The sequence below is a fragment of the Amblyraja radiata genome, chromosome 3, assembly GCF_010909765.2.
Source record: "Amblyraja radiata isolate CabotCenter1 chromosome 3, sAmbRad1.1.pri, whole genome shotgun sequence".
Classification (NCBI taxonomy): Eukaryota; Metazoa; Chordata; class Chondrichthyes; order Rajiformes; family Rajidae; genus Amblyraja; species Amblyraja radiata.
In genome coordinates this window covers 12,246,581-12,269,251 of record NC_045958.1, presented here as the reverse complement: position 1 = coordinate 12,269,251, position 22,671 = coordinate 12,246,581, and the positions used below count along the sequence as shown (strand labels likewise).

The 22,671-nt window shown below is 42.5% G+C and overlaps 1 protein-coding gene across 3 annotated transcripts in view; it reads left to right on the top strand.

Moving 5' to 3' along the window:
* The window catches only part of ell2 (elongation factor for RNA polymerase II 2), a 92,674-nt gene that overhangs the window by 53,588 nt on the left and 16,415 nt on the right, over window positions 1-22,671 (top strand). For all 3 annotated transcript variants that reach the window (XM_033017302.1, XM_033017303.1, XM_033017304.1), the window contains 4 exons: window positions 4,264-4,388; window positions 6,864-6,957; window positions 8,478-9,042; window positions 21,823-21,889. In XM_033017302.1, the coding sequence (XP_032873193.1) occupies window positions 4,264-4,388; window positions 6,864-6,957; window positions 8,478-9,042; window positions 21,823-21,889 (851 nt within the window). The remainder of the gene's footprint in view (window positions 1-4,263; window positions 4,389-6,863; window positions 6,958-8,477; window positions 9,043-21,822; window positions 21,890-22,671) is intronic.

The window sequence follows — 22,671 nt, the reverse complement described above, 5'->3', positions numbered from 1 at the left end:
AAAGGGTTAATACTGACCCTAATCATAGAATGTAGCAGAGCAAGTAGGTATGTTGCAAAGCCTACCTGAAGCGTCGCTGAATATCTGCCGCTGAGCTTGTGCGCGATTTTGGCGCCGTTTAGAGGGGGCGGGTTTAAAACGCGATTTTCTCTAAGCTGTTCCAATCGAAAATGTTCAGCCTAGTTAATTATTAACGAAAAATCGCTGATAGACCCCGTCGCAAAAGCTATTATTAGGTTTAAAGGCCTTGAATAATAGTTATAGTAGTTTAAAAATCAATCTTTAAACCCGCGACCGTCAGCAACCGCAGCGTCTCATAAAGCAAATAACTGAAGTTAGGTTGTATATTTTTACATTCAAAAGGGCTTCTAAAGATCCTTTTATACAAAATTTAATATTGCGAGTAGCTCAATTTGGGCCCATTATATCGCGCAGTATTTTTCTCGACATTTGAGGCACAAATCTACCGCAATGTGAACGTTCTAAACCAGCGCGTTCCACAGGATCCCACTGGAAAGCTGATTTAAATGGGCATTTATTTACAGCAATTGAACACTAAATTCCTTCCATTTGGCCTATAAATTAATGTAAATGAGATTTAAAAATCATGTTTTATTGTGAATTATTTGTGAATATTATTTGGACATTTAGGCTATTTAAAAATGTTAATCATTTATTAAGAAATGGATAGGTGTTTAGATCTAGTCATTGAAGTCTGAAATTAGCTACAATTAGGTAACTAACTAATTATATGCTTTAATTTCAGGTCATCCAAGTAAGATTATTTTATATTTGTTTCAGAATGCTTCAATCTATGATAACTGAAAATTTCATTCAGTTCTCTTAATTTTTAAGAAAGTTATGGGCTTTTGACTGTTCACGATCACAGCTTTTTTGTTATGTCCATAGAAAGTCAATAGGGAACAAGATGCTCATTTCCCAGTATGAAAATGGCCATAACTTTTTAAATACTTGAGATATGAAAGTGAATTAGGTGTCAAATTAAACTTATTTTTATGCTTTATCTGATGGGATAAGTTACAGACTTGATTTTTAAAATCTCAAAATTTTGTAACATTGCTAGAGCAAGTGAATGAAGTGCAGTGAAAGAGCATTTTGGAGATGGTGGCCATAATTCTCCAAGTTTCAAGATGGTATGAGGATAGTCTGTGTTAAAGAAGTCCTATTTCAATATCTGAACACAAGATTCAGCCAAAGAAGTTGGAGTAACCATTTTGAGTTTTTTCCTAATGATTTTCAGTGTAAAAGCTAATGACGTGTGAGGTATAAAATCTGTGACCCAATCACTTGATAAGGGATTGTACTTTTTCACGCAATTATTAAATGTGTTTTTAAAAAAAAATCAGTTTCTCAATAGTTAATGTTGCACCAGTTTGATTATGTGCTTGTTTGCAATAAATATTACCAGGTTGTAAATATTATTTCTGGTCTCCACACTGTGGAAAGAATGTAAAGTTTCACCAGGACGCAAATGAAATTTACCAGAATAGTTCAGGATATGCGGAATTTTAAATTAATGTTAAGTTGGAGCTGCTGGGATTTTAATTGAAGCAAGGGACATTAATTTGGGTGGGTGGGGGGGGGGGGACGGCAGGGTAGAGGTGCGCAGATAATGATGCATTTAAATAAAGCACACAAGCTGTTCATATTTATTTAATAACTGGAAGGGCAGAAATTCAGTTTTTTTACAAGAAATGCTTGTGCTTTATGAGGAAGTTTGTTTTGTGCAATAAATACTAATTATCTGGAAGACACTGACAATGAGGGCTGCGGAAGAGGAAATGGGGTAAGCCACTGAGCAGAATTGGAGAACTACTCAAGGGCCTGTCCCACTTAGGCGATTTTTTTTTCAGCGACTGTCACAGTCGTAGCAGGTCGCCGAAAAAGCGCCGACTGGTCCCGCACCTGCGATAATGTCTACGACAACCTACCACGTCAAGCTACGGAAAGCTACCGACAACCAGGGACCCATTAGGACATCCACCTACGACCACACCTACGACAACTTACGGCCATACAGGCTTCAACCGAAGTCAACCTACGTCCACCCACGACAAGCATCGACGACCCTGTCAGCGGCAACTGAGACAATTCTGTCGCCAGTTGACATAGGTAGTCGCCAATGGAATTCACCGAGGTCAGCATCCGGCGACAACCAACGTCGTCTGGCAACAACCTGTGTCATCCTGGCCACAACCTATGACAGCACCTACGACAGGAGAAGACAAGCTACATCAAGCCCACAATCGCCAAAAAGTTTTGAATATTTCAAAATCCAGCGGCAACCAGAAAAACGTTACGACTCTTGGAGACTTGAGGAGACTACTCACGACAATACAGGAGTCGCCCCGCGACCATGTGGCGATGGCCTAGTCGCCTGTAGTCACCGATAAAATCGCCTAAGTGGGACAGGGGCTTTAAATTATTCTTTGGAGAACCAACTCAAATTGGCCAGCACTGAGACACAGCTGGTAGAGCTTCTGCCTCAGAGCGACAGAGACCCGAGTTCAATCCTGACCTTGGATGCTATCTGTGGAGTTTTCACATTCTCCCTGTGACCGTATGGGGTTCCTTAGCTCCGGCTTCCTCCCACAATTCAAAGACGTGTGTTTGTAGGTTAATTTGCCCTCTATATATTCCCCCTAGTGTGTAAGAATTGGATGAGAATGTAGGATAACATAGAACATTTTTAAACTATAATGTTTAAACATGTTCTATGTTTAGACATTATGTGACAACATGTTTAAACATGTTGTCACATGTTTAAAATATAATGTTTTATTATTAATGTTTTATGGGTCATTCTTAATTGTTACTGTATGTGGTGTTGTTACTTGTGACTGGAGCACCAAGGCAAATTCCTTGTTTGTGTACATACTTGGCCAATAAACTTCATTCATTCAACTTGTGTCAATGTGTGATTTTGATGGTCATTGTGGACTCGGTGGGCCAAAGGGCCTGTTTCCATGCTACATCTCTAAACTAACTCAAATCCTTGGGTTGAACATTTGTCTCTCATGCCATTACATCTCTTATTCTAAATTTTTAAGCTTATTTACTGAAGATTTGGTTTCTGGGAGTAGGTTTAAGAACTAAGAACTAAAGCATTTTAGTTCCCTTGCCTTTTACATTTTACGTCTTATACACACATTTGAAATGGAAACCGTTAAACGATTAGACTTGTAAATAGCATTGTGATGGACAGTGAATTATCATTAGGGATGATAATAGTTGCAACATGAAAGAGAGAACATTTGTCAAACAGCTTCATTAAATCTACCTCATTGATGTATGTGATACTGTTTTAACCAAAGTGTTGCACTGAGATGAACTAGGTGGCATGCTAAATCTTGATTAGTCTTTAAATCCATAACCTTTGTAGAACGGCCTCTACCAACTGAATGGAACTGATTTATGGTTTGCCACTTTTAGATGCTCAAGAATTATTGTTGCAATAGAAAGCAGTAGCGAGTGTTTCTTGAAATATTTGTTTATAATCTCTTCTACATTTTCTGAAACCCGTGTGTTATTTCATCATGGTCACTAATTACTGAGCAGGACATAGATAGTGTTAATGTGCGGGGATCGCTGGCCGGTGAAGACCTGGTGGACCGAAGGGCCTGTTTCCGTGCTGTATCTTTAAAATAAACTAAAAAACAGGTACTTGAGGCCAAATTATTAAATATCTTAAACTGGATGTAGTTCAAAAGTCTAAAGATACTAAGGAGTGTGTGAAAAAAACTTGAACGGGGCACTGAATTGCAATTATTACCCATGATCGTATTGAGTGGTGGACCAGGCTCAAAAGGGTTGATAGACAAGGCTGAAAAGGTTTTTCTAACTGCCCATTTGATCCATTACTTTTTGCATTACTGCATTTTAAAGAACTTATTTTAGGAGCCATTTAGTCATTAGTTAATGCAAGATCAAATTTACTTCACATCATCTCTCACACTTTCAATCCTGTGATTTTTGACAACGTTTTCAGTAAATCTTAATTGTAAATTTGCTTATTAATTGAAGGACTGCTGTTGTTGTGCTGGTGAAATATTCTGTGTTAAATTAGTGTATTTTGCAGAGATACCTGTTTGTATCACTAAGTTATGCTGCAAGCACATTAAGCAAGACCTAAATATGTTTGTACTTCAGTATTTTATTGTATGTGCTTGTATCTCTGCTTTTAATTGTTAATCCTGAATCATTGACCCATTGAGTTTTTAAAAACGTTTCCTTTCTAAATAGGTGGCTAATATAAACCCAAAAGACAACTCCTATACTGTGAAAGATTTTGTGTATAAGGAGGTCCACCGGGACTGGCCTGGTTACTCGGAAGAGGATCGGCAGTTATTTGACAAAGTGGTTTCCAGGTAAATCAAATCTGGGTTAGTAAATTTCTCTAACCTTCATTACTGAGAAGCAACGGATTAGTTCTGAAAAGTATTTCAAGGAAATTAAAGTAAGTTCAAATACTGAGGGGATGTCCATTTTATTAACATATCTGATTTTTCATAATCCTTTGTACATGACAAGCAAGAGGGAAGATCATTGGAGCCAACCAGCATACTACTATTTAATACAATAGTCAATACTATGGTTTTGCATCTTCATTGGCGATGGAAAGATATTATTTTTAATGGCATGTGTTGTCCAGTGCAACTTAATGATTTGCTACATTAAATATTGTTACTAATTCAGAAGCTCTCCTTCTTTAACTATAAATCGCCTTTTTTTTCGTCCATCTTAATCATTTAATGAGAGTGCTCATGACTGCACTTGAGAACATTCTCATTTTGCAAGAAGGGCCAGTTAACAGTCTGGCTTCCCAGTTGCTAACTGTATTTGCAACTTTGATATGTGTACAAGAGCACCTTGATCTCTTTGAACACTAATCTTTCCGTCTCTAAATTGTAAAAATACTCTACTTTTCTCTTTGGTATGTGTGCTAGATCCTTTTGGATTCACTTGACCTGTCTGAATTGCTTTGAGGCACCCCTTCATCCTCCTCACAGTAACCACCCAACTTTGTGTCATCAACAAACTTGGACATGCAACGCATCCTCTCATGTAAATCATTGATGTACGTGCTTGTTTACGCTCAAACCTATTCATCAAGTTCCCCCAAATATAGTCAACTCGTATCTTGTCTGATTTTTTTCGATTCGCCACTCTGCTTTTGGATTGAAGCAAATCATTTTCAAATTTTATATAAAATTCTATCATATTTTGATTTTTTTCCCTTAAAGATCCCTTGCGCATCAGATCATCAATTAATTTTGTTACTGCATGAACAATCTAAAATATCCTGTTCCCTAATTGATTTGGCAAACCATCTCGACACACTTCATGAATTTATACTCCACGGATTTAGAAGTAGAGTAGGTAGATGCTTGGTTAAAGGTTTGGGGCGGCACATTGGTGCTGCAGTAGAATTGCTGCCTTACAGCATCAGATCACCTGGATCCTGGATTACGGGTGCTTGTCTGTGCGGAGTTTCTATGTTCTCTGTGACCGTGTGGGTTTTCACCAGGTGCTCCGGTTTCCATCCACATTCCAAAGATGTGCAGTTTTGTAGGTTAATTGGCTTCTGTAAATTGTTCCTAGTGTGTAGGATGGAACTAGTATACAAAGATCACTGGTTGATGCGGACTTGGTGGGCCGAAGGCCCCATTTCCACGCTGTACCTCTTAAAAATGGATAGGGATGCAAGGTTGAGAGCACAATCTGATGATCTCTTATTTCAAACAAAAGTAAATTCTAAGATATAAAGGTGCTGTGCTAATGATGCAAATAAATATAGCTGAAAACAATTTATGATTGTATTCTGAGGGGTATCTTGAGTATAATATTTCCATATTTGTTTGCCATAGTGTTGATGCATATACATTTTTAAATCTTCAGCAATTAACTTCCATTTTCTTGGGATTTCTTGACAATAATTGCAGTATATCATTTTATGCTAGTTCACTATTTGAACTGAATATGCATTGAAACTCGATGCTTGATTTGTGTTGTGAGAATACGCTGGTTAACTTTTTATTTAAGGCTATATTGAACTATTCTCCATTCAACCTTATTCTGTATGCTATGTTTATGATCTCCAGTTCATTACAGGTAGAATAATTACCGTCTTCAGTATTGAGATATGCAACCCACCAAGCTGTAAAAGATTTAAACTAAATTGATTTGGATTGGGAGTGAAGCTGGTTGATGGGGAAAATTAATGTTCACGATAGCTATTGTGAATAATAAGTTCACAAAATTATTTTTAAAGTTCTTTCCTGATCATTATTTTGGAATGTAATGCATGGTCAGCAGACATGAATTGCAATTCTCGTTCTGTTTTGTAGTGTTTGTATTATACAATAAGAAGGTATTCACTTTCTGAATGATTGGTAATTGGTAATTTTAATTCTGGTAAAGGGAAGGCTTGGCATTCTCTCTAATGCAGCCTTGGATCAAATTGCTGACTTTGGCAGTGTTGTACATTTTTTTCACTTTAATAATAATAATAATAAATTTTATTTAATGGGCGCCTTTCATACATCTCAAGGACACCTTACATAGTAATCGGAATAAAAACATATAATCGGAATATAACAAGTAATTAAAGACATCACAGTGACACAAATTAAAAACAGAATTCAATCCAAAAACAGAAAATCAAAAACACACTTTGAAAATATTGTGCTAAACCAAGGATGGTAATGTAACAAGGGCTAATTTTGCTTCTAAGAATGCATTGGGGGGGGAAAGCTAAATGGCTTTCCCCCCCAATGCTAAATGCATGACAGCATGGTGAGAAATAGGCTCTAACATTTTTGTTCTCTGAATTATTAAAACAGGAAATTATCTCAGCTACAGAATTCCAACAGCCATTCAACAGAACCTGTTCCATCAAGCTCCCCGAAAGGTAGAGAATCTGCATCCCCATCAGAGGTGGGTAAAAATCAGTTGAGAAGTTTGCAATGATGGCACTGATAAATTTGACTGATCTTATCTGTTAAATTATACTATTAAACAGTTCAGACAGCACTCACGCAATAAAACCCATTGTAGTTATGTCTTTTTTCCAATTTCCTTGTGGTGAGAGTTGGAGGGGTACGCCAGAAAGTAGCATTCCTATGCATGCTTCCGTTACCTTCCCAAGCAATGTGAATATGGGAGGGACTTCAAGATAATCTATGCTTTCCTGTCAAGTCCATGAATATACTGTAACTTCCCCCCCACCCTCACAGCATCATGTTTGAGCCTTCTAACTTCTCTCTGTGGCCATAGTACTGAAATGGCCTTATCACAAATTAGATTTTACATGACAGTGAATATGGCAAACTGTTCTTTTTTATTTCTCTCAAACTGTTTGCAGCATTTGACACAAATGACTGCCTTGTATATCATGAATGTGCCTCCTTTGTGGGACGTACCCCTTGCATGCCGAGGGTCACCACACTGTTGTGGTGGAGAAACATGTGGGTGCCTAAGATCCTGAGAGCTAAACTTCCTGGAGCTATGCTGCTGGAAAGGTCACCCATGGCGAGCAGGTCGAGGGGGAGGTTTCTGACAAAGCACAGCCCGAGAAGAAAATCTCAACAGTGATGCAGGTGGAGGCTGGTGACTGGCAGCAGGTAGAGCACCATGTCTACTGAGCAGGGAGTGAGTGACTTCCAACCGTCGTGGAGCCCATGTTGAGGACCATGTGGTTTCTCTATGTTAATAGACTTTTCACACATTGACGTCTACCTGGAGGTTCACCAATAAAGTCTGTAGCACCATGAACGGCCTCTACAGCTATCTCATGACCCATAGAAAGGACCCACCAGGAGGAGAATCACACTTCAAATGATGGCGATGATCATGGGTTGCACTGATACCATTTTTATGCCAACAGAAAGCTGCATGAAATGGCTTCTATTCTTAGACCTATTATGTTGTCGGCTTGGGTTCCAACCGACAACATAATAGCTCCTCCCTATTTTCTGCAAATTCCTACCCAAAATACTTCATAAGACACTATTACTTTGTAACAGCACTACCATCTCTCGACCTTTCCTTTGCTGGTATTTTGTCCAACTGTATGTACGGCATCCAGTTTTAGATGAGCATAAATTATCGTCCTTTAAATGTTCCAAATACTGAGATCATTCTGCTTGGACTTTATTCATTGGCAGACACGTCTTCAGTAACACACTTCAATGACTATTCAATGAATGGTTTCAACTCTTAATTTAAAAAAGCCTGCTGATTTCTTTTTTTTTTTAACTCCTAGTTCTGGGCTTGAATCTGACCAACAAGAAGCATTATTATAGCTCACTGCATTTATTCATTATATTGCTATTGATTCCTGTTTAATTATCTGAAAGTTAAGGGAAATTGCTATAAAGTATTCATGTGAATTAAACCACCACATGTGGCATTTGCTTTTGAAAAATTAATGAATATTATCATCAATGTTTTTGCAGAAGCGATTGCTACCTACAGATTTTATTGATCCGCTAGCAAGTAAGAAGCCCAGGATATCTCACTTGACCAATCGTGTACAGCCGACCTTTAATGGTGATTTAAATCCCTCCAGTGAGAAAAGCACTATTACTGCACCAGTCGTCCTTCCTCATCCTCCACCTCCACCAGCTTCTCCCCCTGCACCACCGCCTGTGCCACTTCCAGTTTCAAATGTTCATACTGTGAATTCTAACTCCAATTCCCCATGCACACCTGAAGGAAGGGGAACTCAAGATTTGCCAATTGATGTCATTGGCCAAGCTGATGAGAGCTATGAGGACCAGCAAGAAAAGCATATCTCTAGGACTACAGTAGAAAGTCCACCACACCAAACAAAGTGCTCGGAAATTATCAATAAGGACTGTTCTTCTAATGGAAAATTTAAAAAGAAAGCTAAAAAACACAAAGACAAGGAAAGAGAAAAGGAAAAGAACCAAGTGAAAAATGAGTGTGATAGCAGAGAATGTAGAGGTGAAATTGGAGAGCACAAACCCATTAAAGTTAAGGATGCCAATTCTGATTCAGGTATGTGATGAAGTTATACATGATTAGTGGCTATGTACAGTAAAAGGACAATTTATATTTTGAGTAGTTAATAACTGCAATATTTATAAATGTGGAATGTTGTGTTATGACCAGTCTGTAAGATATGAATTAGCAATTGTTACTTGAAGGCACATTATGGAATGCTGAGCAAGGCTTGAAGGTACTAACAAGTAACTGAGTTAAAAAAAAAAAAAAGTGTTTCACATCCTCCCTTCGTCTGTTCCTGCACGAAGTTAATTCCTGTCTGGATCATAAGCACCATTGCAGGTTGAAGCTATGAGTTGCTTTATCAATAGGAAGCTGGTCAAACTGGTTAATCGAGCTAGCTCAGTGCTGGAGGGGAGAGTAGACTCTGGGATGGAGGTGCTTGAGAGGCGTATGAGGCACAAGGTGCAGGTCATCCTGAAAAACCCCGGGCATCCCCTCCATGTAATTCTGGAGAGTCAAAAGAGCACTCGGAACAACAACCGGCTCCTCTCCCTGCCCTGTAGAACGGAGCGGTTCAGGACATCCTTCACCCCTGCAGCCATTAGATTTTATAATTCGGACCGCTAGGCTGTAGGGGGATGCATTTTGCAATTACTAATTTTTAACTGTTAATTATTGGTCTTTTTAAGTATTTATTGCTCTCAGGTAGTGTCCACATTGTATTCTATGTATTTTCTGTCTGTGTTCGTTTTGAATCTGTGGGTTTGTTGGTTGGGAGCTTCTGGACATCTGAATTTCCCTGAGGGGATCAATAAAGTATTTATTATTATTATTATTATTATTATTATTATCTTAAGGTACCACCCTCTTAACAGTTTGCCTACAAGTGTCATTGGTCAAGCTGATGAGAGTTATGAGGACCAGCAAGAAAAGAATATCTCTAGGACTAGCAAAAAAATGATTTGACTGTTTAGTCAGACATATAAAATGTTAAGCAAAAAACAAGCTTTCAGAGGAACTCCGATTGGGCACGATCTGTGGAGCAAAGGAGTAGATGTTGTTTCACTACAAGACTGTTTAGGACTGAGCCAAAATTACGTTCCCTTTGCCTCCACATGTGCTGCCTGACCTTGTAAGTTCCTGCAGCTAGTATTCTGCTCTAGATACCTGTAACTGTAGTCTCTTGTGTCTGTATGGTAAGTCATCTAATCAAGACACATCTGATTAAATTATTCATGTTTATAGAATGTTTGTAATCATCATAATATCCTGAAATTAATCTTAAAATTACATGTGACAAGCAGATCAGCAGTTAGTGTTGCTGCCTCTTCTCCAGGTACCTGGGTTCAGTTCTTTCCTGTATTTCCTTAGGTGATCTGGTTTCCTCCCACATCCCAAAGATGTATGAGTAGGTTACCTGGTTATGATATGTCGCTCACCAGTGTACGTTAATGGCAAAAAGGAACAAAAGAGAGTTGATGAGTATGTGGTGGTCAGAATAAGTTGCAAGGGTACAGGGAAATAAGGAGAGGGGAATGGGATGACTAAGTTTGCACCCCGGAAGCTGACATTGACTTGATTGACCAATTGTCTCCTTCTGTGTCACTAAGACTAAGATGTATTTCTCCATTTCTGACACTGGGCCATACAGCACAATACAAGCTCTTCAGCTTGCATGTCCATGCCAACCATCAAATACACAGGTGGACACAAATTGCTGGAGTAACATAGAAAATAGGTGCAGGAGTAGGCCATTCTACCCTTCGAGCCTGCACCGCCATTCAATATGATCATGGCTGATCATCCAACTCGGTATCCTGTAACTGCTTTCTCTCCATACCCCCGATCCCATTAGCCTCAAGGGCCACATCCAACTCCCTCTTAAATATAGCCATTGAACTGGCCTCAACTACATTCTGTGGCAGAGAATTCAAGAGATTCACCACTCTCTGTGTAAAAAATGTTTTTCTCATCTCAGTCCTAAAAGATTTCCCCTTTATCCTTAAATTGTGACCCCTTGTTCTGGACTTCCCCAACACCGGGAACAATCTTCCTGTCCAACCCCTTAAGAATTTTGTAAGTTTCTATAAGATCCCCCTTAAATCTTCTCAATTCTAGCGAGTACTATCGGAGTCTATCCAGTCTTTCTTCATATGAAAGTCCTGACATCCCAGGAATCAGTCTGGTGAACCTTCTCTGTACTCCCTCTATGGCAAGAATGTCCTTCCTCAGATTAGGAGACCAAAACTGTACGCAATACTCCAGGTGTGGTCTCACCAAGACCCTGTACAACTGCAGTAGAACCTCCCTGCTCCTATACTCAAATCCTTTTGCTATGAATGCTAACATACCATTCGCTTTCTTCACTGCCTGCTGCACCTGCATGCCTACTTTCAATGACTGGTGTACCATGACACCCAGGTCTCGTTGCATCTCCCCTTTTCCTAATCGGCCACCATTCATCATAACTCAGCGGGACAGGCAGCATCTCCGGAGAGAAGGAATGGGTGACGTTTCGGGTCGAGACCCCTCTTCAGAATGATGTCAGGGGAGTGGGCGGGACAGATAGAATGTAGTCGGAGACAGTGAAACTGGTGGGAGAACTGGGAGGGGGGGGGGGGGGGAGAGAGGGGGAAAGCTAGGGCTATTTGTAGTTAGAGAAGTCAATATTCATAACGCTGGGGTGTAAGCTACCATGCAAAATATGAGGTGCTGTTCCTCCAATTTGCGCTGGGCCTCGCTCTGACAATGGAGGAGGCCCAGGAGAGAAAGGTCAGATTGGGAATGGGAGGGGGAGTTAAAGTGCTGAGCAACTGGGAGATCAGGTAAGTTAAGGTGGACTGAGCTGAGGTGTTCAGCGAAACGATCGCCGAACCTGTGCTTGGTGTCGCCGATGTACAGGAATTGACACCTGGAACAGTGGATGCAGTGGACGAAGTAGTAGGAGGTGCAAGTGAACCTCTGCCTCGCCGGGAAAGACTGTCGGGGTCCTTGCATGTAGTTGTGGGGGGAGGTAAAGGGACAGGTGTTGCATCTCCTGCGGTTGCAGGGGAAAGTACCTGGGGTGCGCGGGGGGGGGGGGGGGCATGTTGACCAGGCAGTTGCGTAGGGAGCTGTCTCTGTGCAAAGCAGAAAGGGATGGAGATGGGAAGATGTGGCCAGTAGTGGGATCCTGTTGGAGGTGGCGAAATTGTTGGAGGATTATATGCTGTATGCGACGGCTGATGGGGTGGAAGGTGAGGACAAGAGGGGACTCTGTCCTTGTTGCAAATGGGGGGAGGGGGAGCAAGAACGGAGCTGCAGAATATAAAGGAGACTCTAGTGAGCCTCATCTATAATGGAAGATGGGAACCCCCGTTTCCTAAAGAATGAGGACATGTATATATACGCATATGTAAAATGTGATTTAGTATGGGGAAACCTCATCCTGGATGCAGATGCGATGTAGACGGAGGAATTAGGAGTAGGGGATAGAGTCTTTACAGGAAGCAGGGTGGGAAGAAGACACACCCGTGCTATTCTCATTTACCAGCGCTTGGTCCACAGCTACAATGCCTTGCCAATTAAAGTGCTTGTCCAGATACATTTAAAATGTTGCAGGAGTACCTCCATCTTTTTCGGCAATGCTTTCTAGATTTCAGGCACCCTATGTGTGAAAATATTTTCCTCAGATCCCCTCAAATCCTCATAATTCTTGTCTTAAACCAATGGCCTCTGGTTGTAGATGTCAACAATGTTGAGAAAGTTTTACCACTATCCATTTTATTTATGCCCCTCGTAATTTTGATTATCTCAATCAGGAACCCTCTCAGCCACCTCTACTCCAAGGAAAACAAATCCAGCTAATTCAGACTCTTGTCATAAGAGTCAAGAGTGTTTTATTGTCATATGTCCCAGATAGAACAATTAAATTCTTACTTGCTGCTTCAAAACAGAATATGTAAATATAGTACACCGTAAATAATATGATAAACGAGAGAGAGAAAGTTCAGTGTGTGTATATATACACATACTCACATTTTACATGTCTGTGTGTGTGTATATCTATTATAATATAAAAGTCTGTGGCTGCGGCCTTCTGCCTGACTTGTGGCTGCTAGCCTTTGATTCGTTGCTACGCCAACACCAGACGCAGAAACGCCCAGATTTTCTCCATTTCAGTAGAGATTTCACTTTTCATTCCAAGTACAGGTGCACAACCTTTTATCCGAAAGCCTTGGGACCAGACACTTGTCGGATTTCGGAATTTTTCGGATTTCCGAATGGAAGATTTTTAGCGTAGATTAGGTAGGTAGCGCGGGCGGCTTGAAAAGTCTGGAGCGGCTGCCTCCTCGCCGGAGACCAGGGAATCATTGTAAATCATTGCATAAATGTTAGTCAGTTAGTTTGGAGGGATTTTATGTGGTGGGGGGGGTGGGTGAAGGGGGAAACTTTAATTCTTAGTCCCCTACCTGGTCGGAGAGGCGGGGAGCGGGCAATGCCTTACCGGGTCGCCGTGCAGTAAGCTCCGGAGCGCTGTGGCCGCCGACTCCCAACATCGCGGAGCTGGGGGCTCCGTCCGGCCGTGGGCGGCGCCGGTTGGAGCTCCGACCCCGGCAACTCTACCCCTGGCTGCGTGGCGCTCCAAATCCAGCGCGGCCCGCAGCCGGACGCCCGCAGACCCAGCTCCATGATGTTGGGAGTCGGCGGCGTCGCAGCGCTGGGATACCAGCGGCGAGTGGGCAATGCCTTACCGGGTCGCCATGCAGTAAGCTCCGGAGCGCTGTGGCCGCCGACACACAACATGTCGGCGGCCACAGCGGAGCTGGGTCTGCGGGCGTCCGATCGCGGGCCGTGCTGGATTTGGAACGCCGCGCAGCCAGGGGTAGAGTTGCCGTGGTCGGAGCTACAACCGGCGCCGCCCGCAGCCGGACGCCTGCAGCCCCAGCTGGGATTTGGCGGCCACAGCGCTCCGGAGCTTACTGCACGGCGACCCGGTAAGGCATTGCCCGCTCCCTGCCTCTCCGACCAGGTAGGGGACTAAGAATTAAAGTTTCCCCCTTCACCCCTTCACATAAAAGCCCTCCAAACTAACTGACTAACATTTAAGCAATGATTTACAGATGTTTAAGTGTCTCCCCGGTCTCCGGGGAGGAGGCAGCCGCTGCAGTAGTACAGACCTGGGTTGACTGTGGGTCGTTTCGGGTCAAGTTTGGCGCCAAACGCGAGCTTTGGTGTGCAGACGACATCCTGGAAAAAATGGCCGGGTTTTCGGAGTTTTTCGGTTTCCGGAATTCCGGATAAAAGGTTGTGCACCTGTATCCACTCCAGATTAAATTTCGTTGTGTTTATGTACACATTTTTAATAAAATCCTTCTCCCCCCCCCCCCCCCCCCCCCCCAAATTTCAAAATAAAACAGCATGGAATGTGGGTGAACGTTCCATCGTGTGATGTCACAATGCCCAATACTCACAGATGTCCAATCGGAATGGACCATTTACATATGCCTTTGCAGCAGCCCCAGCCCCCCCCCCCCACTCCCGCAGCCTGTGTTGAAGCGCGTCATCACGTGTGTGGGAATAGAAAAAGAGGATTGGGGGTGAAAGGGAATGGGGAACAGATGGATTGTCCCTCCCCCTTCCACTCTCCCTCCCCACTATTTCCCCTCCCCCACCCCTCTCCCCGTCCCTCCAAACTCTTACCCCTCCCTCCCCCCCCTCCCCCACACCTCTCTCCACACCCCTCTCTCCCCCTCCCCCATCCCTCTCCCCCCCTCTCCACCTCCCTCTCCTCACCACTCTCCCTCTCCTCCCCCTCCTCCTCCCACCCCATCTCTCTCTCCTCCCACCCCATCTCTCTCTCCTCCCACCCCCATCTCTCTCTCCCCCACCCCCATCTCTCTCTCCCCCACCCCTTCCCTCTCCCCCTCCCCTCTCCCCCCCCTTCCCTCTCTCCCCCCCCTCCCCCCTCTCCCCCCTTCCCTCTCCCCCTTCCCTCTCCCTCCCCCTTCCCTCTCTCTCCCCCTTCCCTCTCCCCCCTTCCCTCTCCCCCCAACCCCCTTCCCTCCCCCACCCCCTTCCCCCACCCCTCTCCCCCTCCCTCCACACACTTTCCCCTACCCCATCCCTCCCTCCCCTCCCCCACACCTCTCTCCCCCTCCCCCATCCTCTCTCCCCCTCCCCCTCCCTCTCTCCCCCTCCCCATCCTCCCCCTTCCCTCCTCCAGCCCCTGCCCTTTTCCCTCTCTCCCCCACCCCTTTCCCCCTCCATCCACACTCTTCCCCCTCTACCCCCTACCCCATCTCCCCTCCTCGCCTCCCTCCCCCTCCCCCCACCTCTCCCCCTCCCTCTCTCCGCGCCTCCCCCACCCCTCTCTCCTCCCCCTCTCATCATCCCTCTCCTCACCCCCTCTCCCCATCCCCATCCCACTCTTCCCCCGCCCCCCTACCACTCTCCCCCTCCCCTCCACACTCTTCCCCCTCTCCCTCCTCCTTCCCTTCCCTCTTCCCCCTCCTCCCCCCCTAGCCCATCTCTGCCTCTTCAACCACTCCCCCTACCCCTCTCCCTCACCACTATTTCCCCTCTCTTCCCCCGCCCCCTACCACGCTCCCCCTCCCTCCACACTCTTCCCCCTCTCTCCCCTTCCCCTCCCTCCTCCATCTCTCCCCTTCCCCCCCCACCCCTCTCTCCACCTCCCCCACCCCACTCTCATCCTCCCCTTCCCCCCCTCTCCATCTACCTCTCTCCTCACCCCTCTCCCTCCTCCCCTCCCACCCCTCTCCCTCCTCCCCTCCCACCCACTCTCCCCCCTCTCCCACCCCAATTCAACCCCATCTCCCCCACCCCCTTCCCCTCTCTCTTGCACCACTCCCCGCTACCCCTCTCCCACCCCCCTAACCCTCCCCCCCCCCCCCCTTCCTGCCCTGCCCACTCTCCTCCCCCTTCCCATCCCCCTCTCACTCCCCCTACCCCGCTCTGCTCTCCCTCCCAAATCTCCCCATTTCCTCCTCCCCCTCTCCCCTCCCTCCCCTCTTCTCACCCTCCCCTCTCCCCACCCCGTCTCCCCCTCCCCCCCCCCCTCCGCCCACCTATGTGTTTGGGGGGTGGTTAGTGTGAGTGTGATGCCGCAGCTCCCCCCCCTGCAAACGAGCGTTGGGGAAACAGACCCAACGGGTCTGCACTTAGTCCAGTATATATATGTGTGTGTGTGTGTGTGTATATATTATAATATATAATATATATTATACACACTCACACACACTCGAAAAACAAATAATAATAGTACAATCATAATAATAGTAGGTATGTTGCAAAGCCTACCTGAAGCGTCGCTGAATATCTGCCGCTGAGGTTGTGCGCGATTTTGGCGCCGTTTAGAGGGGGCGGGTTTAAAACGCGATTTTCTCTAAGCTGTTCCAATCGAAAATGTTCAGCCTAGTTAATTATTAACGAAAAATCGCTGATAGACCCCGTCGCAAAAGCTATTATTAGGTTTAAAGGCCTTGAATAATAGTTATAGTAGTTTAAAAATCAATCTCTAAACCCGCGACCGTCAGCAACCGCAGGGTCTCATAAAGAAAATAGCAGAAGGTAGGTTGTATATTTTTACATTCAAAAGGGCTTCTAAAGATCCTTTTATACAAAATTTAATATTGCGAGTAGCTCAATTTGGGCCCATTATATCGCGCAGTATTTTTCTCGGCATTTGAGGCACAAATCTACCGCAATGTGAACGTTCTAAACCAGCGCGTTCCACAGGGACCCACTGGAAAGCTGATTTAAATGGGCATTTATTTACAGCAATTGAACACTGAATTCCTTCCATTTGGCCTATAAATTAATGTAAATGAGATTTAAAAATCATGTTTTATTGTGAATTATTTGTGAATATTATTTGGACATTTAGGCTATTTAAAAATGTTAATCATTTATTAAGAAATGGATAGATGTTTAGATCTAGTAATTGAAGTCTGAAATTAGCTACAATTAGGTAACTAACTAATTATATGCTTTAATTTCAGGTCATCCAAGTAAGATTATTTTATATTTGTTTCAGAATGCTTCAATCTATGATAACTGAAAATTTCATTCAGTTCTCTTAATTTTTAAGAAAGTTATGGGCTTTTGACTGTTCACGATCACAACTTTTTTGTTATGTCCATAGAAAATCAATAGGGAACAAGATGCTCATTTCCGAGTATGAAAATGGCCATAACTTTTTAAATACTTGAGATATGAAAGTGAATTAGATGTCAAATTAAACTTATTTTTATGCTTTATCTGATGGGATAAATTACAGACTTGATTTTTAAAATCTCAAAATTTTGTAACATTGCTAATAATAGTCTATTATAGTTCAGAGCTTATGAGGTTGTAGTGTTTAGTAGCCTGATGGCTGTAGGGAAGAAGCTGTTCCTGAACCAGGACGTTAGTTTTCAGGCTACCTTCTTCCCGATATGAACTGAAATGTTCCATATTTTGGTAAATTTCCTCTGGACCTTGTCTGGTGTAATCACGTTCTTGTAATGCGGGGACCCGAACTGCATATAATGCTCCCTGTATGACCTCACCAATAAGTTTTATAACGTTGTAGCCTAATTTTTATAAATTTATTAAACATGTTTTGCAATGCTTGGTAACCAATTATAATTAAAAAATTAAAATGTGAGAATTAATTACCCCAAAATCAATTAAAATACATTTTTGATGAGAGTGTGGAGAACATAGACCTATCTGAACCTACACATATTGGTAATCTGAAATATTTCACAATAACCTGATTGAAGGCAACCAATGGATACATTCAATTTTCTTAAAGTTTTCTAAATGGCTGTGAGTATAGAAACCCATCTATTGTCATCTTGAATTATCCAGCAACTTATCTTCCATAGACTTGTTTAGTTTGGAGATACATTGCAGAAACAGGCTCTTCGGCCCACTGATTCCGCGCCAACCAACGATCACCCTGAACATTAACACTACCCTATACTCCAGGGTCGATTTACAGATTTACTGAAGCTAATTAACCTATAACCTGTAGATCTTTGGATTGTAGGAGGAAACCGGAGCACCCGGAGAAAACCCATTCAGTCGTGCGGATAACGTCCAAACTCCATTCAGACAGCATTTGTGTGGTAGGAAATTCCACAGGTGAATTTCAGACCCAACTTGCCCCATATGCCAAAGTCGTAACCCTTGGGGCCCTGTGTGATTGTAATTTGTCACAGGACTTCCTTGCTGTTGTACAAAAAAATATTGCAATGAACAACATACCATTTCCCTTCTTTATTGCTCATGACATCTGCATGTTTGCTTTGAGTGATTGGTATACAAGGAAAATTCGATGTCTTTGTACAACATTTCCTAATCTTTCCCCATTTAAATGATATTCTGCCATTGTTTTTCCTACCAAAGTGGATAATGTTAGCTTCCTTCCTATTAAACTGCATCTCCCATATATTTGGCCACTTCACAACTTTGCTAACTACAGGAAACTGAGTGAGATTACGAGTTGATTACGATTACGATCAAATGAGGCTTCATGGTTAACTAGACAACTTAGAAATATTACATTCAGTTGCTTCAAACAAAATTGTTGATCTAAATAGCGAATAACTGGCTCCCAAGCACTTTTCTCTGCACTGCACCCTGAAAATTACTTATTTTTGTCAATTGCCAATCTGCCATACCTTTTAAACGGAGCTTCCCACTCTGATGGCAATCCATTTTCCATGCCTCATGATTTATTTTGTTTAAACTTGGTGCCCTTGTTTTGGTCTACACTATGCATCTTGATTAACAATTGTAAGGTCATTCTTCCCTTCATTCTAAACAGTTAACCCCTTTTCATTATATTGTACCCAATCCAAAAGAACCACCTTCCCTTCATGTACTTATTTGGTTTGACTATCTTTATTGGTCTATCTTTATGTTCAACATGCCCATGGTTGTGTTGTACTCTTATTAACTGCAACTCGATTCCCAACATTACTGCTACTGTTTGAAGATCTAAAAACAGCTCCCACCATGTTTTCTATGTGCTGGTGCTGTGTGCTTCTGCCCAGACTGATTCTACATCTTGATTATTATTAATGGCAATATCTTTTTCACTATTTTTCTGATTTTTAGCTTTCCTAACAATTCCACCTAACTTTTTTCCATTTCTACTATCCAACCTAAATATCCAATATCCGTGAATATGCGGTCCCCAGCCTTGGCCACTCTACAGCCATAACTCAGTAATGGCAATTATATTGTATTCTTTTACATTTATCTGTATTGTTAATGTGTTCATTTTGTTATAAATACTTTGTGCATTCATTACAACATGTTTAAATGACCTACCCTGCCTGATAGAACATGGTTATCTTTGTGCCAATGACTTTCCAGCACTGTTTTCTTGTCCTATCTGTGTACTTTTTTAGATTTATTTTGACTATATCCTATAATGCATATAGAATTGTAATTGGATAGTGATCTCAAATATAATCTCTTTAGATTCTGGAGTAGTTCCTGAGGATTGGCGGGTAGCAAACGTAACCCCACTTTTTAAGAAGGGAGGGAGAGAGAAAACGGGGAATTACAGACCAGTTAGTCTAACATTGGTAGTGGGGAAACTGCTAGAGTCAGTTATTAAAGATGGGATAGCAGCACATTTGGAAAGTGGTGAAATCATTGGACAAAGTCAGCATGGATTTTGTAATTAGACAAAAGGTAAATCATGTCTGACGAATCTTATAGAATTTTTCGAGGATGTAACTAGTAGCGTGGATAGGGGAGAACCAGTGGATGTGGTGTATCTGGACTTCCAGAAGGCTTTCGACAAGGTCCCACATAAGAGATTAGTTTACAAACTTAAAGCACACGGCATTGGGGGTTCAGTATTGATGTGGATAGAGAACTGGCTGGCAAACAGGAAGCAAAGTGTAGGAGTAAACGGGTCCTTTTCACAATGGCAGGCAGTGACTAGTGGGGTACCGCAAGGCTCAGTGCTGGGACCCCAGCTATTTACAATATATATTAATGATCTGGATGAGGGAATTGAAGGCAATATCTCCAAGTTTGCGGATGACACTAAGCTGGGGGGCAGTGTTAGCTGTGAGGAGGATGCTAGGAGACTGCAAGGTGACTTGGATAGGCTGGGTGAGTGGGCAAATGTTTGGCAGATGCAGTATAGTGTGGATAAATGTGAGGTTATCCATTTTGGTGGCAAAAACAGGAAAGCAGACTATTATCTAAATGGTGGCCGACTAGGAAAAGGGGAGATGCAGCGAGACCTGGGTGTCATGGTACACCAGTCATTGAAAGTGGGCATGCAGGTGCAGCAGGCAGTGAAGAAAGCGAATGGTATGTTAGCTTTCATAGCAAAAGGATTTGAGTATAGGAGCAGGGAGGTTCTACTGCAGTTGTACAGGGTCTTGGTGAGACCACACCTGGAGTATTGCGTACAGTTTTGGTCTCCAAATCTGAGGAAGGACATTATTGCCATAGAGGGAGTGCAGAGAAGGTTCACCAGACTGATTCCTGAGATGTCAGGACTGTCTTATGAAGAAAGACTGGATAGACTTGGTTTATACTCTCTAGAATTTAGGAGATTGAGAGGGGATCTTATAGAAACTTACAAAATTCTTAAGGGGTTGGACAGGCTAGATGCAGGAAGATTGCTCCCGATGTTGGGGAAGTCCAGGACAAGGGGTCACAGCTTAAGGATAAGGGGGAAATCCTTTAAAACCGAGATGAGAAGAACTTTTTTCACACAGAGAGTGGTGAATCTCTGGAACTCCCTGCCACAGAGGGTAGTCGAGGCCTGTTCATTGGCTATATTTAAGAGGGAGTTAGATGTGGCCCTTGTGGTAAGGGGATCAGAGGGTATGGAGAGAAGGCAGGTACGGGATACTGAGTTGGATGATCAGCCATGATCATATTGAATGGCTGTGCAGGCTCGAAGGGCCGAATGGCCTACTCCTGCACCTAATTTCTATGTTTCTATAAGACAGGACTTCACAATTCCAAGCCTTTCTGAATCCCAGAAATCAATGAAAAGCTATTTTAACCTATAATTACCATCCAGAGTAACTGCAGTGTATTTCTGTAATTCATTCACAAACATTGTACAAGCAAGATGTTCAAGGATGGGTTTTTTTAAAGTGAATATTACAAGCTTATGAGAAATTGTCATTGGTATGTTTGCACCTGATGTGTTACTTGGTCATTAGTCAGTAATCAAAATGTCAGTATTTTTAAATAGTTTGCTGTTAGAAGTTGGCATTGATCCAGAAGTGAATTTCTGGCTTGTCGATTCGTGTTGTTGGATCTAACACTATTTGGATTTTACAGCTATAATAAAATGGTGTCAGAGTGAGACCTATGTACTTTAAGCCAATTTTAGTTAATACGCGTGCTGTGTTATCTTTGTTGATTCCTGCAACACATAGGGTGGGAAAGGGTCCTGAAATTGCATTCTTCATCATTATAGTCACATCTGCTGCTTTTAATAAATTAATCCCTGAATGGTCCCTTGTCTGCAGGATTTGGAAACAGTAGGAGACTGACCGTGGGTGGAGATCTTAATTCTTTGACCTCTATTGTGTAGGTAATTCATTTAATGCCGTTACAGACTTGTGAGCGGTTATTGGTGGTGACTGAACTGACCATATGGCTGCTGCTGTTTGTAATCTGCAGAGTTTAAAACTAGTGCCTTATTTCCATTTGAAAAAAGAGCAATGCAAAAGCATAAAAAATATTCCCACATGTTTTAGCTGCAGTGACAAAGGTCAAAGGTTTACTGCTTTTTTTTTGTGTGCCTTCTGCTGTATTTTGACTCGTGTACCCAAATCTCTGTCCTCTTTACAGCATTGAACATAAAGTGCACTGGTTCCAGCAATTCTACATTACCAACCAAAAAACCTGACTATTTGGTGTGAGTAAATGTACTTTTCTCTTTTGTACTTTCCACAATTATGTAAAATAAGTAAACTGCTATTGGTTACTTAATTTGGTCTGCTTTAGATGTTTAAATGTAATAAAATCATTTTAACTATTAAAATCGTATGCACTGTATTAGTTGACCTACTAATTAAACGTTCCCATATCTTTATTTTGTTTCCTTTTATTTGTCTTAATAATAGTTATTTAAAGGTATAGGGAATTGACATTGTACACTTAGTGTACATGGATCATCAAAAAGTTGGTATTTCTATGATAAAAATTTTAAGTTAGAAAAAAGTTATTAACATTAGAAAATTGATGATCTCAAGACTAAAATGAAACTGGCTGGGAAATTAAGGAAGTGATCCCATGCAGACTTATTAAATATAGAAAGGTTTGGCAGAAAGGGCCCACCTTACCACTGTCCTGGGATGTAAAAGAAACAAGTTTCATTTTTCAAACCACTTTTCCACTTGCCCTGCCCGCGGCCACGTTCGATGTCACAATGGGATCCTGAATCTCATTTACATTAAAAAATCGCAATTTTCAAATTCTTCTGTTTTCATTAACAGCTAACATTGTGTTTAGCTTGTTTTAAAGAAAAATCGTGATTTTCATTGTAGGGGTTTGGATAGGGGGGGTTCATTAAAAAAAAACATCCGGATTTTCATTGGGGGGATAGGGGGGAGGTAGGAGTGGGGGAACGGGGATAGAGAGAGAGGGGGGGAGTGGGAAAAGTGAGAGTGGAGGGGGGATAGAGGGAGAGGGGGGGTG